Raw genomic sequence first — 16840 nt, 5'->3', positions numbered from 1 at the left:
ATCTACCAGGAGGTTTAGCAAATATGACAAATATATGGGGAAACAGGGGAAATAGTGGAAACAGTGGCTGACTTTATTCTTTTGGGCTCCAAAATCACTGCAGATGGTGACTGCAGTCATGAAATTAAAAGATGCTTATGTCTTGGAAGGAAAGTTACGACCAACCTAGACAGCATTTTAAAAAGCAGAGACATTACTTTGCCAGCAAAGGTCCTTCTAGTCAAAGCTATGGTTTTTCCAGTGGTCATGTATGGATGGGAGAGTTGGACTATAAAGAAAGCTGAGTGCTAAGGAATTGATGCTTTTGAACTGTGGTGTTGGAGAAGAATCTTGAGAGTCCCTTGGACTGTAAGGAGAGCCAACCAGTCCATCCTAAAGGAGATCAGTCCTGGGTGTTCATTGGAAGGACTGACGTTGAAGCTGAAACTCCAACACTTTGGCCACCTGATGCAAAGAACAGATTCATTTGATGAGACCCTGATGCTGGGAAAGATTGAAGGCAGAAGGGGACAACAGAGGATGAGATGGTTGGATGGCATCACCGACTCAATGGACATGAGTTTGAATAAACTCTGGGAATTGGTGATGGACAGGGAGGCCTGGGGTGCTGCAGTCCATGGGGTCGCAAAGAGTCAGACACCACTGAGCAACTGAACTGAGGAGGATTAGAGGCAGTGCTCAGCCAAGGACGCCTCGCAGCTTCATACTGCCCCCTAGAGGACTGGGCAGGTCATTAGCAGGAGCCCGTCCTCACAGCTAAGAGAGCTCCCACGTGTTCAAGGAATGGATGCAGGGCGTGAGTATCTTCAGGTGAATCAGGAGTCATGTAGTCTCTCAGCCTCTAGGTTCCTCACCAGAAAAAAAAATTAGAATAAAAGTGACTCTCGCACAGAATCATGGTGAATATCCAGGGAGACAGTGGCACATGTGAAATCTTACCATTTTAGGTATTTCTGTGACTATAACAGTTGTGCTAGTTATCATTCTGATCACGGTTCTCTTGCAGGGATCTGCCGGAGTTAGAAGCCTGTTCGCAAAGGGCTCTCACTCAGCACCAAAGTAGCCAGCAGACTCTCACCCCGGTTCTTAGTCTCGCAGCCTGACAAACGGTGGCATTTCAGGGGCTCAGTGAAGCATTATTAGGCTCCCAACTACAGCTTTCCCCGATGGCTCATCGGGTAAGGAATCTGCCTGCGATACAGGAGACACAAGAGATGCAGGTTCGATCCCAGGGTGGGGAAGATCTCCTGGAGAAGGAAATGGCAACCCACTCCAGTTTTCTTGCCTGGAGAATCCCCATGGACAGAGGAGCCTGGCAGGTTACAGTCCATGGGGTCACAAAGAGTCGGACATGACTGAGCCCAAGGCACATGCTGAGGCATGCTATAGGATACACCTGCAGCCCTGGGTCAGGAGGGGAGTGTCTGCGATCTGGTGGAAGAAGAAGCCCTGCCCCTGGTGGTAATGGGGCAAAGGACTCTTAACGTCATCGACAAGGATCTCATTGATAGTTTCCTCCAAACTCCTTACTTCCTCCCTCCGCCCCTCACCCCTCCACTTACCTTTTCCCTCCTTTGCTCCAGGGCAATCTCATCCTTTGTGAGTGATTTTTTTTTTTTTTTTCCTTCCTCCAGCCCCCCTGGGAATGCTGACTTCAGAGATCTGGGCCTGAGGTTGTATAAATGCCCTGCAGAGTTGCAGTCCAGCACTCTTGGCCTCCTCACCTCTGCCAGCCTTCTGGGCTCTCCACCCAGCACCACCAGCATCATGCTCCGGCAAGCCCTTCTCCTCTCCACCTGCTTCGCTCTGGCTATGACTTACCCTATGCTGCTTCAGGGTGAGTGGACATCGGGAGATCTTTTGGAGAAGAGGGCTAAAATCCATTCGCTGTGTGTGTGAGTGTATTTGTGTGTGTATGTGTGACACAGAGACAGAGGCCTTGTAAAGTGAGGTGGGGATGGGTGGCTGAGCTCTGAGGCCTTGGGGAATTTGAGTGGCTTGGGTAAGATTAAGGCTGTGTTTTGAACCTGCCTCATATAGTCATGCTACCTGACCGATAGTTAGATGGAATTAGAGTTGATGATGAGAGGGCTCCTGGGGTTTCCTTGTGGTCCCCCTCACTATCAGGTGCTAAAAGAGGCTTTACTCTATTTGGTTCAGGTTAAAAAGTCCTCAGGTGTATTCTCACTTTACAGGAGAGTAAGATTCAAAGTGCTCTAGCCACTGGCTGGGACACATGCGGTGGGAATCAGTGGGTCTGGAGCAAAAATTTGTGCCACTTGAGAGAGGAAAGAATCAGTGTCTCCAGAACCAGTGGCAGGCTGCTTTTCCCACTAGGCTCTTTCTCTTCTAGTCCTTCCTGCTGTTGTTATTCAGTCGCTCAGTCGTGTCCAATCTCTTTGTGACCCAATGGACTGCAGCACACCTGGCTCCCCTGGGTCCTTCACTATCTCTGGGAGTTCACTCAAATTCCTATCCATGGAGTTGGTGATGCTGTCTAACCATCTTATCCTCTCCTGCCCCCTTCTCCTTTTGTCTTCAATCTTTCCCAGCATCAGGTCTTTTCCAGTGAGTCAGTTCTTTGTATCAGGTAGCCAAAGTATTTGGGCTTCAGCTTCAGCATCAGTCCTTTCAATGAATACTCAGGGTTGATTTCCTTTAGGATTGACTGGTTTTTTGCAGTACAAGGAACTCTCCAGAATCTTCTCCAGCACCACAATTTGAAAGCATCAGTTCTTAGGTGCTCAGCCTTCTTTATGGTTCAACTCTCATATCTGTAATGACTGCTGGAAAAACCATAGTCTTAACTGTATGGACTTTTGTTGGCAAAGTGATGTCTCTGTTTTTTAATATGCTGTCTAGTTTTGTCATAGCTTTCCTTTCAAGGAGCAAGTGTCTTAATTTCATGGCTGCAGTCATTGTCCACACTGATTTTGGAGCCCAAGAAAATAAAATCTGCCACTGTTTCCACCTATTCCCTTTCTATTTGCCATGAAGTGATGCGACCAGATGCCATGATCTTAGTTTATTTGATAGTGAGTTTCAAGCCAGCATTTTCACTCTGCTCTTTCACTCTCATCAAGAGGCTCTTTAGTTCCTCTTCACTTTCTGCCATTAGAGTGGTATCATCTGCATATCTGAGACTGTTGCTATGTCTCCTGACAATCTTGATTCCACTTGGTGCTTCATCCAGCTTGGCATTTCCCATGATGTACTCTGCATAGAAGTTAACTAAGCAGGGTGACAGTATACAGCCTTGACATATTCTTTTCTCAATTTTGAACCAAGTCCGTTGTTCCATGTCCGGTTCTAACTGTTGTTTCGTGATCCAAATACAGGCTTCTCAGGAGACAAGTAAGGTGGTCTGGTATTCCCATCTCTTTAAGAATTTCCCACAGTTTGTTGTGATCCACACAATCAAAGGCTTTAGCATAGTCAATGAAACAGATTTTTTCTGTTTCATGAATGTAGGTTTTTTCTGGAATCCCCTTGCTTTCTTCAAGATCCAGTGAGTGTTGGCAATTTGATCTCTTGTTCCTGCCTTTTCTAAACCCAGATTTCCATCTGTAAATTTTTGATTCACATATTGCTGAAGCCTAGCTTGAGAATTTTGAGCATATTCTCACTAGCATGTGAAATGAGTGCAATTGTACAACAGTCTGAACAATCTTTGGCATTGCCCTTCTTTGGAATTGGAATGAAAGCTGACCTTTTCCAGGCCTGTGGCCACTGCTGAGTTTTCCAGATTTGCTGGCATATTAAATGCAGCACTTTAACAGCATCATCTTTTAAGATTTGAAATAGCTCAACTGGGATTCCATCACCTCCACTACCTTTGTTTGTAGTAATGCTTCCTAAGGTTCATTTGACTTCACACTGTAGGATGTCCAGCTGTAGGTGAGTGACCACACCATCATGGTTATCTGGGTCATTAAGACTTATTTTGTACAGTTCTTCTGTGTTTTCTTGCCACTTCTTCTTAATATTTTCTGCTTCTGTTAGGTCCATACCATTTCTGTCGTTTATTGTGCCCATCCTGCATGAAATGTTCCAATTTTCTTGAAGAGATCTCTAGTCTTTCCCATTCTATTGTTTTCCCCTATGTCTTTGCATTGTTCATTTAAGAAGGTTCTCTTATCTCTCCTTGCTATTCTCTGGAACTCTGCATTCAGTTGGATGTATTTTTCCCTTTGTGCCTTGCCTTTCATTTTCCTCCCCCCCCCAACTATTTGTAAAGCCTCCTCAGACAACTACTATGCCTTCTTGCATTTCCTTTTCTTTGGGATGATTTTGGTTACTGCTTCTTGTGCAGTGTTACAAACCTCTGTCCACAGTTCTTCAGATCTATCTATCAGATCTAATCCCTTGAGTCTATTAATCATTTCCACTATAATAATAAGGGATTTGATTTAGGTCATACCTGAATGGCATGGGCTTTCCTTGAGGCTCAGCTGGTAAAGAACCCGCCTGTAATGCAGGAGACCTGGGTTCGCTACATGGATTGGGAAGATACCCTGGAGAAGCGAAAGGCTACCCACTCCAGTATTCTGGCCTGGAGAATTCCATGGACTGTATAGTCCATGGGGTCACAAAGAGATGGACACAACTGAACGACTTTCACTGAATGGCATAATGGTTTTCCCTACTTTCTTCAATTTACGTCTGAATTTTGCAATAAGGAGCTTGTGATCTGAGCCACAGTCAGCTCCAGGTCTTGTTTTTGCTAAATGTATAAAGCTTCTCCATCTTTGGCTGTAAAGAATACAATCAATTTGATTTTAGTATTGACTATCTGGTGATGTTCATGTGTAGAGTCTTCTCTTGTGTTGTTGGAAGAGGGGGCTTGCTATAACCAGTGTATTCTATTGACAAATTCTGTTAGCCCTGGCTCTGTACTCCAAGGCCAAACTTTTCTGTTACTCCAGGTATCTCTTGACTTTCTACCTTTGCATTCCAATCCCCCGTGATGAAAAGGGTATCTTTTTTTGTGGTATTAGTTCTAGAAGGTCTTGTAGGTCTTATAGAACTGGTCCATTTCAGCTTCTTTGGCATTGGTAGTTGGGACATAGATTTGAATTACCATGAATGGTTTGCCTTGAAAGGGAACTGAGATCATTCTGTTGTTTTTGAGATTGCACCAATGTACTGCATTTTGGTCTCTTTTGTCGACTATCAGGGCCACTCCATTTCTTCCTGGACTCAGATCAATTTCTCAAGAGGAGAGTTCCCTTTTCTCATCTTCCTCTTCAGCATTTTTTGTCTGTGGATTTTTTTTTTTTATGATGGCCTTTCTAACCAGTGTGAGGTCATACCTCATTAGAGATTTGATTTGCATTCCTCTAATAATGAGCGATATTGAGCATTTTTTCGCGTGTTTATTGGCCATTTGTATGTCTTCTTTAAGGAAATGTCTATTTAGGTCTTCTGGCCATTTTTTGTTTAGGTTGTTTGTTTCTCTGATCTTGAACTACCTGAACTACTTCTGTATTTTGGAGGTGAATCTTTGTCAGTCATTTTATTTGCAATTATTTTCTCCCATTGTGTGGGCTATCTTTTCCTCTTGCTTATACTTTCCTTTGCTGTGCAAAAGCTTTTAAATTTAAAGGAACCCTCTTGCATTGTTGGTGGGAATGTAATTGACACAGCCACTATGGAGAACAGTATGGAGATTCCTTAAAAAAAAAAACAAACAAAACCTAGGAACAAAACTACCATATGACTCAGCAATCCCACTACTGGGCATAAAACTTGAGAAAACCATAATTGAGAAAACACATGTACCCCAATGTTCACTGCAACACTATTAACAATAGCTTGGGTATGGAAACAACCTAGATGTCCATCAACAGGTGAATGAATAAAGAAGTTGTGGTCTATATAGACAATGGAATATTACACAGCCATGAAAGGGAACACATTTGAGTCAGTTCCAATAAGGTGGATGAACCTAGAGCCTATTACACAGAGTGAAGTAAGTCAGAAAGAGAAAAACAAATAATGCATATTAACGCATATATATGAAATCTAGAAAAATGATACTGATGAACCTATTTGCAGGGCAGGAATAGAGACGCAGACATAGAGAACAGATTTGTGGACACAGTGAGGGAAGGAGAGGGTAGGATGAATTGGAGAATAGCATTGAAACATATATAATACCATATGTAACATAGATAGCTAGTGGGAAGTTTCTGTAAAACACAGGGAGCTCAGCGTGGTGCTCTGTGACAACCTGTAGGGATGAGGTAGGGTGGGGGGGTGGAAGAGAGCTCCAAAAGGGAGGGGACATGTATACTTCTGAGTGATTCATGTTGTTGTATGGTAGAAGCCAAAACAACATTGTAAAGCAATTATCCTCCAATTGAAATTCATTTTTTAAAAACACAAAAAAGAGGAGGGGTGTTCATTCATTTTCATTTAAGTGCTGTTTTCCCCCTCTACTTCCTCCCAGTTCTTTTCCTGTAGCTCTCAATTTATTCACTGCTGGGTCTGGGTTTTTTTAATTGCATATGAATGAATGATAAAGCAAATGACTAAATTAGAGCTCATGATTTTGGCTTCATTGGCAGGCTGCCCACAACCTGCTGGACTAGGCAGCCATGAGGACTGTGGTCTTTCATTCCAGCCCAAGCGGGCCCAGGTGTAAGTTCGTCAGGTTATGATACTTTTATGGTTCAAAAGTCCCAGAATGACTGGATTATGCATTCTCTTGGGCAGACTGGAAAATGAAGTACTAAATATAGCCTGCTAAATGAAAATGGTAGGAGGCCCTATTTTAGAGTCAAATCCATTCTTGCTTTTGCATCTTGGAAATAGTTGCTGTCCTTGCCCCTTGCCCTCTCTGATAATTTTGTTTTAGGAATTGAAAGAATTATATAGGAGAGTTTTTGAAATTTAATTCCATTGCAGTCTGACTGATTCATATTTAAAGGCATAGTATCAAATGCTCCTTCCTAAACCAGCCCCTCAAAGAGGGAGGAGTAGGAGCCTATGTGCATATTCCTAGTAGGTAGTCTTCTGGACATTCTAGCACTTGGTAAAAGAGAAACTTGCGGGGAGACCAGTATGAGTCAATATACCCTTTTCTGTTCTATGTTGTCCCTGGAAAAAGATCTAGCTGTGAATGGAGGGGTGTGGAGATGGTGGAAATATTCTCACTAGAAAGTACTTGAGCTGTTTTTTCTTCTTATCTCCTCAAGAATTCTTTGCTGACTTAGAGTCAATCATGGACATAGAGTACACTGGCCTCGAGTCAACCAGTGGCCTAGAGTCAACCACCGTCCCCACTGACCTGAAGTCGACAACTGTCCTAGAGTCAACCACAGGCCTAGAGTCAACAATTGGCTTAGAGTCGACAGCTGGCCCCACTGACCTGGAGGCAACCACTGGCCACACTAACCTGGAGTCAATCACAGATCTAGAGTCAACCTCTGGCCTAGAGTCGACCACTGGCCCCACTGACCTGGAGTTGACCACTGGCCTACAGTCAACCACTGGCCTAGAGTCAACCATTAGCCCCACTGACCTGGAGTCGACCACTGGCCTAGAGTCAGCCACTGGGTGCACGAACCTGGAGTCAACCACTGGCCCACAGTCAACAACTGACCTAGAGTCGACCACTAGCCCCTCTGACCTGGAGTCAACCACTGGCCCACAGTCAATCACTGGCCTACAGTCAACTACTAGCCCCACTGACCTGGAGTCGACCACTGACCTACAGTCAACCATTGGCTTAGAGTCAACCACTGGCCTATCAGACTTGACCACTCACCATGACTTCACTGAAGATGCAGAAACAACCACTGAAGTGTATTTGGAGAACACACAGACTTTTGGTAAGTGAGGGTTCTGGCAAAGGAAGCCTGGGCATAGATTGGTGGGCTCCCTCTTTTGTATTTCTGAGGGAAGCCTGCTTTTTTCCAGTGTACTTGATTCCCAGTATAAGCCTGTGAACACGCCCATCCATTCTGTTCTAGAATTGCATACTAATGTGGACTTAAACACCCTCAGCTCTAAGGAAGAAGCCACTCAGGTCACAAGTGAGGATTCCTCTCTTCAAAAATGTAGAAATGTTTCCCTGCTCTCCCTTTCCTTGTTTATAGCTCTTTGCAGAGGAATGTGCTATCATGATTTATACATTTGTGGGTATTTTTGTGGCTTTGTTCTCTGAGGTGGAGTAAATTTTGTCAAAAACTCACTGAAACTTGAGGAAAACTGAAGTATTTCACAGAATGCCAGGAATTGAAACCAGTTGAATATCAACCTAGCTCCAGCTCTAAGTTCTGTCCTGATCTGAACTCTGGGACCCACTTTCTGGGATTCGCTAGAAAGGACAAGCTACTTCATGTCTCTGTAGAGTCGATGGAAGTGGTGTCAGTAAAGGGGTTAACAATTTCTTTTTCCTTTCCAGTTGATTACAATTCATTTCAAACAGAATTTTGAAATAAATATTACACTAAGTGTAAATCTTATTTGAATATAGACTGAACAGAAGCTTTTTGATTTAAAATCTTTTGGAATTAAGCAGTGTTCCAACCTCTGTCCATCCCTCTCCTAAGCTGCATTATTTTTCAACTTTCTGCCTGCCACTCAGCCAAGAGGTCATAAGATTTCAATGCTTTCTACCCCTACAAACAAACCCCAGTAGACTGAGGGAATGCCTGCAATTTTTGCTAAGAAAGACCCTTGGTTCTTACTTGCAAAAGCAAATTTCTAAACAGTCTGATTCTTATGTCTTAAATAATAGCCATCATTAATTGAGATGGACTGTATTGCAGCACAGCTCTAAGCATATGGGGTACTTTAGATAGTAGTTGAAGGAATCTAGAAATTGTATTTTAGTGGAGGCCAAAGGGCCAGTTGAAAAAGATTGGTTTTCTGGCTTTAAATTCTTCCTCTTCCACTGATTATCTTCCTTGTAGAGGATACCTCATTTGCAAAATGGAGCTCCACCTGAGTACTATGCTCTAACTACCCAGTCTGTAGTAATTGATTGAAAAGCTAATGTAAGTTAATTCTTTGTCCCTCCTCCATCCCCACCACCACCTCCATCCCATGGGATATTAGGAAAACACTCGCGTTTGACTGTAGGAGTAATTATGGCCCAGATCCATTTGGTCATTTCTGCTAATATATTGGACCCTGTGGCCTGTTTACCTAGAGATCCTTTTAACTGTGCCAATTACCAATAAACTTTGCAGCTTTGTTTTTCCTATAATACATTTATTTTTAAAATAATTTCCCCCCAGTTTTATTGATATAATTGCCATAAAATATTTTATAAGTTTATGGTGTATAATAATTATTTGATACATGTATATATTGAGACGCTTTGGTCTTTAATAGGAAGAGAAAATCCATGGAGATTTTAACCTTTTAAATCAGGAAATTTACTCCTTTATTTCTAGAAGGTGTCACTGCTGGTTATTCTGAAGAGCCTGTGGCTGAAGCATGAGGCAAGTTCAAAGACTTCTCTTTTTTGCTCTTCTTGGTCTTTGAGGGATTTTTTCTCTTGGGAGGTACTCCAGGACAGACTCAAGAAGTGGGACTGGGGTAGGTACTTTTACCGTGTCTACACCCTTCTCAGCCAGGCACCATGTTCACTAGCTGAATCCACTTTTGGGGGAGAAGAGAGAATATGGTTCTTCATATGAAGGTATGACCAGTCATGTGCGACTCTCAGGGACTTCCAAGTATCAGCGGAGACCAGCCCTTTAACCAAATCTTTCTCTTGAACTGCTCTTGTGCTTCATTTCCACTGGTAGGACTTCAGGCATGGCAGAGTGACTCGGCAGTTAGGAGGAGGGAGGTTTGGCTGCCATTCTCAGTGGAGTCCTACATTTCCTAGGGGGCTACTTGAGGCTATGAGCTGAATGACAGATACACTCTGAATGATATTTACTGGAAGTGAATAAAAACCCTTTCTTAATTACAGATGACCCAGTATCTCCATGGGCAGGAACAAGCCCAATGCAGTGTTTTTTGGTAAGTTTCTTCTCTCTTGTCTCCGATACCTTATTAGGAATTTCATACCATTTTCAATGCTGGTATTAATCCACTTGGAAAGGATTCCAATTTAAAACTTTCAAGATGTTAAGATTAGCTATAATTTTAATATGGAGATGAAAGACAGCTTCTCTCCTCTCTGAGGTTTACCTTCCAAGTCTAACTGTCTGGATTTCCAGTCATCAAATAGGCAAAGGATAAACAAGTTCTCTCCTCTGAGTTTTCCAAGATTTCCTGTCTCTCTAATATGAGGATTCCAGTCCAGTCCATGCAATGTTTTTAAGGGACAACCTGAAGAAAAGGCATCAGATTTTCTGATTTATAAATATATATAGTTCAATTAAAAGTCATAAAATACAGAAGCTCTCAATTAGGAGGTCCCCGTTTTAATACTCTGCCTCACTTCTGGCTTTTTGGGAAATTTCTAAAGTGATTTCTTCATGTAGTAAAATGTAAACCTGGATGGTGTGCAGGTATATTGCTTAAGGCTCAAAGAAGAGGAGGGAGAATAAAGAATTTACACTTTAAAGAAATTGTCACATGCCCATGGTCACAGTGGGAAATTGGAAAGATGAGCCTGATCTTTGAACACTAGGTTCTCATCTCTTGGGAACTCATGTTTTTTTGTTTTTGTTTTGTTTTTCAGTTTAGAAAATGAAGCAGATTCTCATACCTGTGACTGTTGCTCTATTAATCACAACTTTCCAAGAAGGTTCCGAGTCTTTGAACAAGACTTCTATTCCATCATAGGAGCTTGGATAATTATAAAAGATTAGTGAGACATGGAATGTACCCACTTGAGGATAAACAGAGTGGCAGGGATTGACAATACACAGACAGATGAAAGGCATTTCTCAAACACATCCTGTTTAAAACAGGCTCAATAAATGTTCATCTGCACTGACTGAAGTTTTGAGGGGGGAGGTTATTTTACAAGGCAACATACTGCTTAGTTGCCTTGTTTTCATACCAATAGCCATTTTATTCCTCTCTGATACATGCTTTATGTTGTTTAGTTGCTGAGTCGTGTCCAACTCTTTGCAACCCCATGGACTGCAGCATGTCAGAATTTTCTATCCTTCACTATCTCCCAGTTTGCTCAAACTGATGTCCATTGAGTTGATGATGTCATCCAACCACCTCATTCCCTGTTGTCCCCTTCTCTGCCTATCCTCAATCTTTCCCAGCATTAGGGTCTTTTCCAATGAGTCGGCTCTTCACATCAGGTGGCCAAAGTATTGGAGCTTCAACTTCAGCCTCAGTTCTTCCAGTGAATATTCAGGGCTGATTTCCTTTAGGATTGGCTGGTTTGATCTTTTTGCTGTCCAAGGTACTCTGTAATCAGACGCTAACTCTTTCTGGCCACAGCAAAGTATGAAATAAACCTATGGAAAATATATTGGTGTTTCTATTCCTAGTATAGCAAACTACCACAAACGTAGTAGATTAAAATAATATATAAACCTCGTATTTTATAGTTTTGTAGCTCACAATTCTGAAAGGTATCTCACTGAATTTAAGACAATGTGTTGGCAGGGCTGAGTTCCTTTCTGGAAACTTTCTGGAAGAATCAATTTCCTTTCCCACTTTCCATAGCCCTCTTATGTCTTTGAAGCCAGCAAAAGTTGACTGATTCTCACAATATATCGCACAGTCACCAACACCTACCATGCTGCCCCTTGTCTTCCACATCTGAGCCCCACCTGGATTATCTAGGAAAATCTCTATTTCACAGGCAATTGATTAATGACCTTTATTCCTCCCTTTGCTGTGTAACTCAACATATTCATTGGGCAAGAATGACACAAAAGTTTGTAAAATGTTCCATAAAAAAAATTGTACAGAATTAAAGTGTATGGTATGATGATTTGATATACACATGCATAGTGAAAAGATTACCACAATAAAGTTGATTAACATACCTTTCACTGTTTGTTTTTAAAGGATGAAAATTTCTAAGATGATAGTATATAATGAGAAAAGAATCTAAAACAAAATTAGAGGAATTTCATAATTTCATGGCTAAATGTAAGCAGATGCATCTGCAAAGGATATGTAAGACTTTAACTCCTAGATAGTGGGAATCAGGATTTTATATTCATCATTACATCCTAAACTCCTAGTAAAATAGCTGGTGTATAGGAGGGACTCAAGAAATATTTGATAAATATTAAATAAATATTTGATAAATGAAAAAAGTAAGAAGAGTAATCAGAGAGTTAGATATGAAACAGGTATATACAGCATCATGAAGCCAAAGGAAAGAGTGTTTAAATAGGACAAAATGTCCTATTGTTCCTGAGAAGCAAGTTAAGATAATGATTGAAAAGTGTCCATTGACTTCAGCAACTTGGAAGTCATTGGTTACCCTGGTGTGAGCTGTTTGCGTGGAAGGATGGGAACAGGAGCCTTGGTTTATAAGCCTTTGGCAGGCAGCCATTTTGCTTTGCTTTCTTAGCCTATTGGTCAACTGCTTTCCCAAAATATAGCTGAGAGTGACTTATAGGTTAATAGTAAAACATTTCCTATCCTTTTTTCTCAAAGTCTAAACAAAAACAACAGGTAAAGAAACAGAAATGCAACTATCATCTTTGATAAAATGTGTAGTACAATTAAAAGCCATAATATATACAGATTGTAAATATATATATATATATACACACACAGATTGGAAACTGGTGGATTGGCTAGTGATATACCAGAAAGGAGAAAGGTAACACTGCATTAGCTTGCACATCTGAGGGTGGGGACAGTGGTACCAAATAGAAGTAAGCCGATGGTCTTACAGAACCCTGGTGAGATTAGCTTAGGGGAGGAGTGATGATCGTGGGGAGACAGGTGGTAGGAAACAGGTTCATATCCTCTCTTATTGAAGTGGAGAGAGTAGGTTTATTCTATAGGAAAACTGAATCAGAGAGGCACTAGACTTGGGGACAACTGTTACATTAGAAGATACAAGTGAGATTCTATTCAAAAACCGGGCAGTTAATGAAAGCCAATAAAATAAATGGAGATGGGATGTCCCTGGTGATCCAGGGGTTAGGACTTGACTTCCAGTGCCCAGGGTATGCATTTGATCCCTGGCTGGAGAGAAAAGATCCCACAGGCCTCAGGGCCAAAAAGTCAAAACAGAAAACAGAAGCAATATTGTAACAAACTCCATAAAGACTTTAAAAATGGTCTACATCAAAAAATGGAGAAGGAAATGGCAACCCACTCCAGTATTCTTGCCTGGAGCATCCCATGGACAGAGGAGTCTGGTGGGTTACTGTTCATGGGGTCACAAAGAGTCAGACATGACTGAGAGACTATGCATATAAAAAAAAACCTTTACAAATAAATAAAAATTATAACAAATGGAGGACGTCCAACCTCTGGCCAACTCCAAAGTGCCAGTATGAGGATTATGCTTCCCAAGCAGGAGACAGAAGATTCTTCTGAAGATTCAGGGCTATCTGAGAGACAACACCTAGAAATAAGTCTCAACAAAATAGCTATCATGCCATTCAATCATCCTACTGTGAGGCACAAGATTCTACAAAAATTCTTTTCATGCACATAGAGTTTTCCGATCTTCTTAGTATCTAACTCTGATGTGTGAAGAGAAAACAATCATCAGACATCTGAGGAAAATTTCCATCAAATTTCAAGTAAAGCAAGAGTAAAAGAATTCAGAGGAAATAGACAATATGAGGAGTAGAAGAAACCTTTAATAAACTCTAATTAATATATTCTGAGAGAAAAAATACACATTGCATCCTTGAAACAAGAATGGGATGCTATTAAATAATCAACCAGAAGATGAAAAGAAATATTGACCCTTGTAAATACAGTTGATGATAAGTTTAATGGAACATGAAGTTAAGGAACTCTTTCACTAAAATAGAACAGAAATTCAAAGAGATGATCAACAGGTGAGAAAAAATTCAACTAACACAAAGTTCAGAGAAAATAGAATATAGTGGGAAAGAAACAATAAGTGAAGCGGTGTAATACATTTTCAAGAACTTAAGGATGTTCCTCCATGCTGAAACTGTCCAATTATTATCCATAGGCTTACAGTTAACATTGCAGAATCCAGTGCAGGAATACAAATGGAGGCCTGCATACATAACTCTGAATATTCACAAGTTACAAGCCAAGTTAGACCCTAGGTTCAGTTTGTGTTTCCTATGCTGTCTGACTCCCAAAGCCTGTTCCTTGGAAACTGTCCTTTCGACCAAGCCTAGAGACCAAGTGAGCCATGAGTTCCCTTGGGTCATCCCTGCAAGCTCAGGGGGGTCGGGGCAGGGTGTCTGCTGGAACAGCAGGTTGGAGGATGGTCAGGCCCGGACTGACCTGGTCAAGTTCCTGTGGGAATTTGCTGGACAAGTTTCCCTTCCTCTTGTCTCAGTTCTGGAAAAGGATTTCCAGGAATTTTTAAGCATCTCTCCTAAATATACCACTGAGCACAGGTGTAACTGGGAGTGTAGTTACAGTGGGGGTGGGGGGTGAGGGGTGGGCGAACTTGTCTGCCTGGATGTGTTTTTTGTTGATTTGAGGTGACTAAGTTTACGCAAAAGTAATTTTTTTTTTCTGTTGTTGCCTGATGTACCAGGACAGAAGATATGCACTTATTCTGAACCTTAACACATGCTCAATCCTGCATACTCAGGCCTAGGGGGCCCCATGTTCAATCTGTGCCCCTCTCTCACAATTCTTGTTTTTTTTTTTTTTTATTATTATTTTTTTTTCCAGTGGGTTTTGTCATACATTGATATGAATCAGCCATGGATTTACATGTATTCCCAATCCCGATCCCCCTCCCACCTCCTCTCCACCCGATTCCTCTGGGTCTCCCAGTGCACCAGGCCCGAGCACTTGTCTCATGCATCCCACCTGGGCTGGTGATCTGTTTCACCATAGATAGTATACATGCTGTTCTTTTGAAACATCCCACCCTCACCTTCCCCCACAGAGTTCAAAAGTCTGTTCTGTATTTCTGTGTCTCTTTTTCTGTTTTGCATATAGGGTTATCGTTACCGTCTTTCTAAATTCCATATATATGTGTTAGTATGCTGTAGTTCTTATCTTTCTGGCTTACTTCACTCTGTATAATGGGCTCCAGTTTCATCCATCTCATTAGAACTGGTTCAAATGAATTCTTTTTAACGGCTGAGTAATATTCCATGGTGTATATGTACCACAGCTTCCTTATCCATCATCTGCTGATGGGCATCTAGGTTGCTTCCATGTCCTGGCTATTATAAGCAGTCCTGCGATGAACATTGGGGTGCACGTGTCTCTTTCAGATCTGGTTTCCTCGGTGTGTATGCCCAGAAGTGGGATTGCTGGGTCATATGGCAGTTCTAATTCCAGTTTTTTAAGAAATCTCCACACTGTTCTCCATAGCGGCTGTACTAGTTTGCATTCCCACCAACAGTGTAAGAGGGTTCCTTTTTCTCCACACCCTCTCCAGCATTTATTGCTTGTAGACTTTTGGATAGCAGCCATCCTGACTGGTGTGTAATGGTACCTCATTGTGGTTTTGATTTGCATTTCTCTAATAATGAGTGATGTTGAGCACCTTTTCATGTGTTCGTTAGCCATCTGTATGTCTTCTTTGGAGAAATGTCTGTTTAGTTCTTTGGCCCATTTTTTGATTGGTCATTTATTTTTCTGGAATTGAGCTGCAGGAGTTGCTTGTATATTTTTGAGATTAATCCTTTGTCTGTTGCTTCGTTTGCTATTATTTTCTCCCAATCTGAGGGCTGTCTTTTCACCTTGCTTATAGTTTCCTTTGTTGTGCAAAAGCTTTTAAGTTTCATTAGGTCCCATTTGTTTATTTTTGCTTTTATTTCCAATATTCTGGAGGTGGGTCATAGAGGATCTTGCTGTGATTTATGTCGGAGAGTGTTTTGCCTATGTTCTCCTCTAGGAGTTTTATAGTTTCTGGTCTTACATTTAGATCTTTAATCCATTTTGAGTTTATTTTGTGTATGGTGTTAGAAAGTGTTCTAGTTTCATTCTTTTACAAGTGGTTGACCAGTTTTCCCAGCACCACTTGTTAAAGAGGTTGTCTTTTTTCCATTGTATATCCTTGCCTCCTTTGTCAAAGATAAGTTGTCCATAGGTTCGTGGATTTATCTCTGGGCTTTCTATTCTGTTCCACTGGTCTATATTTATGTCTTTGTGCCAGTACCTATAGCTGTCTGATAACTGTGCTTTGTAGTAAGTCTGAACAGGCAGGTTGATCCTCCATTCATTCTTCTTTCTCAAGATTATTTTTTGGCTATTCGAGGTTTTTTGTATTTCCATACAAATTGTGAATTCTTTGGTCTATTCTGTGAAAAATACCGTTGGTAGCTTTTGAAGGATTGCAATTGAATCTATAGACTGCTTGGCGTAGTATAGCCATTTTGACAATATTGATTTTTCCAATCCGTGAACACGGTATGTTTCTCCATCTGCTTGTGTCCTCTTTGATTTCTTTCATCAGTGTTTTATAGTTTTCTATGTATAGGTCTTTTGTTTCTTTAGGTAGATATACTCCTAAGTATTTTATTCTTTTTGTTGCAATGGTGAATGGTATTGTTTCCTTCATTTCTCTTTCTGTTTTTTCATTGTTAGTATATAGGAATGCAAGGGATTTCTGTGTGTTAATTTTATATCCTGCAACTTTACTGTATTCATTGATTAGCTCTAGTAATTTTCTGGAAGAGTCTTTAGGGTTTTCTATGTAGAGGATCATGTCATCTGCAAACAGTGAGAGAGTTTCACTTCTTCTTTTCATATCTGGATTCCTTTTATTTCTTTTTCTGCTCTGATTGCTGTGGCCAACACTTCCAAAACTATG

The 16840-nt window shown here is 41.2% G+C and overlaps 1 protein-coding gene across 1 annotated transcript in view; it reads left to right on the top strand.

Moving 5' to 3' along the window:
- Positions 1-11933, top strand: part of LOC122423587 (mucin-22-like) — a 28418-nt gene extending 16485 nt beyond the window's left edge. Inside the window, exons 2-6 of the mRNA XM_043440778.1 lie at positions 1635-1837; positions 7200-7835; positions 9408-9455; positions 9935-9984; positions 10652-11933. Coding sequence (XP_043296713.1) covers positions 1768-1837; positions 7200-7835; positions 9408-9454 — 753 coding nt within the window. The 5' untranslated portion in view covers positions 1635-1767 and the 3' untranslated portion in view covers position 9455; positions 9935-9984; positions 10652-11933. The remainder of the gene's footprint in view (positions 1-1634; positions 1838-7199; positions 7836-9407; positions 9456-9934; positions 9985-10651) is intronic.
- The last annotated feature ends 4907 nt before the right edge of the window (positions 11934-16840 follow it).

Source organism: Cervus canadensis, chromosome 21, assembly GCF_019320065.1.
Source record: "Cervus canadensis isolate Bull #8, Minnesota chromosome 21, ASM1932006v1, whole genome shotgun sequence".
NCBI lineage: Eukaryota > Metazoa > Chordata > Mammalia > Artiodactyla > Cervidae > Cervus > Cervus canadensis.
This window is presented reverse-complemented; position numbering and strand designations above follow the sequence as displayed.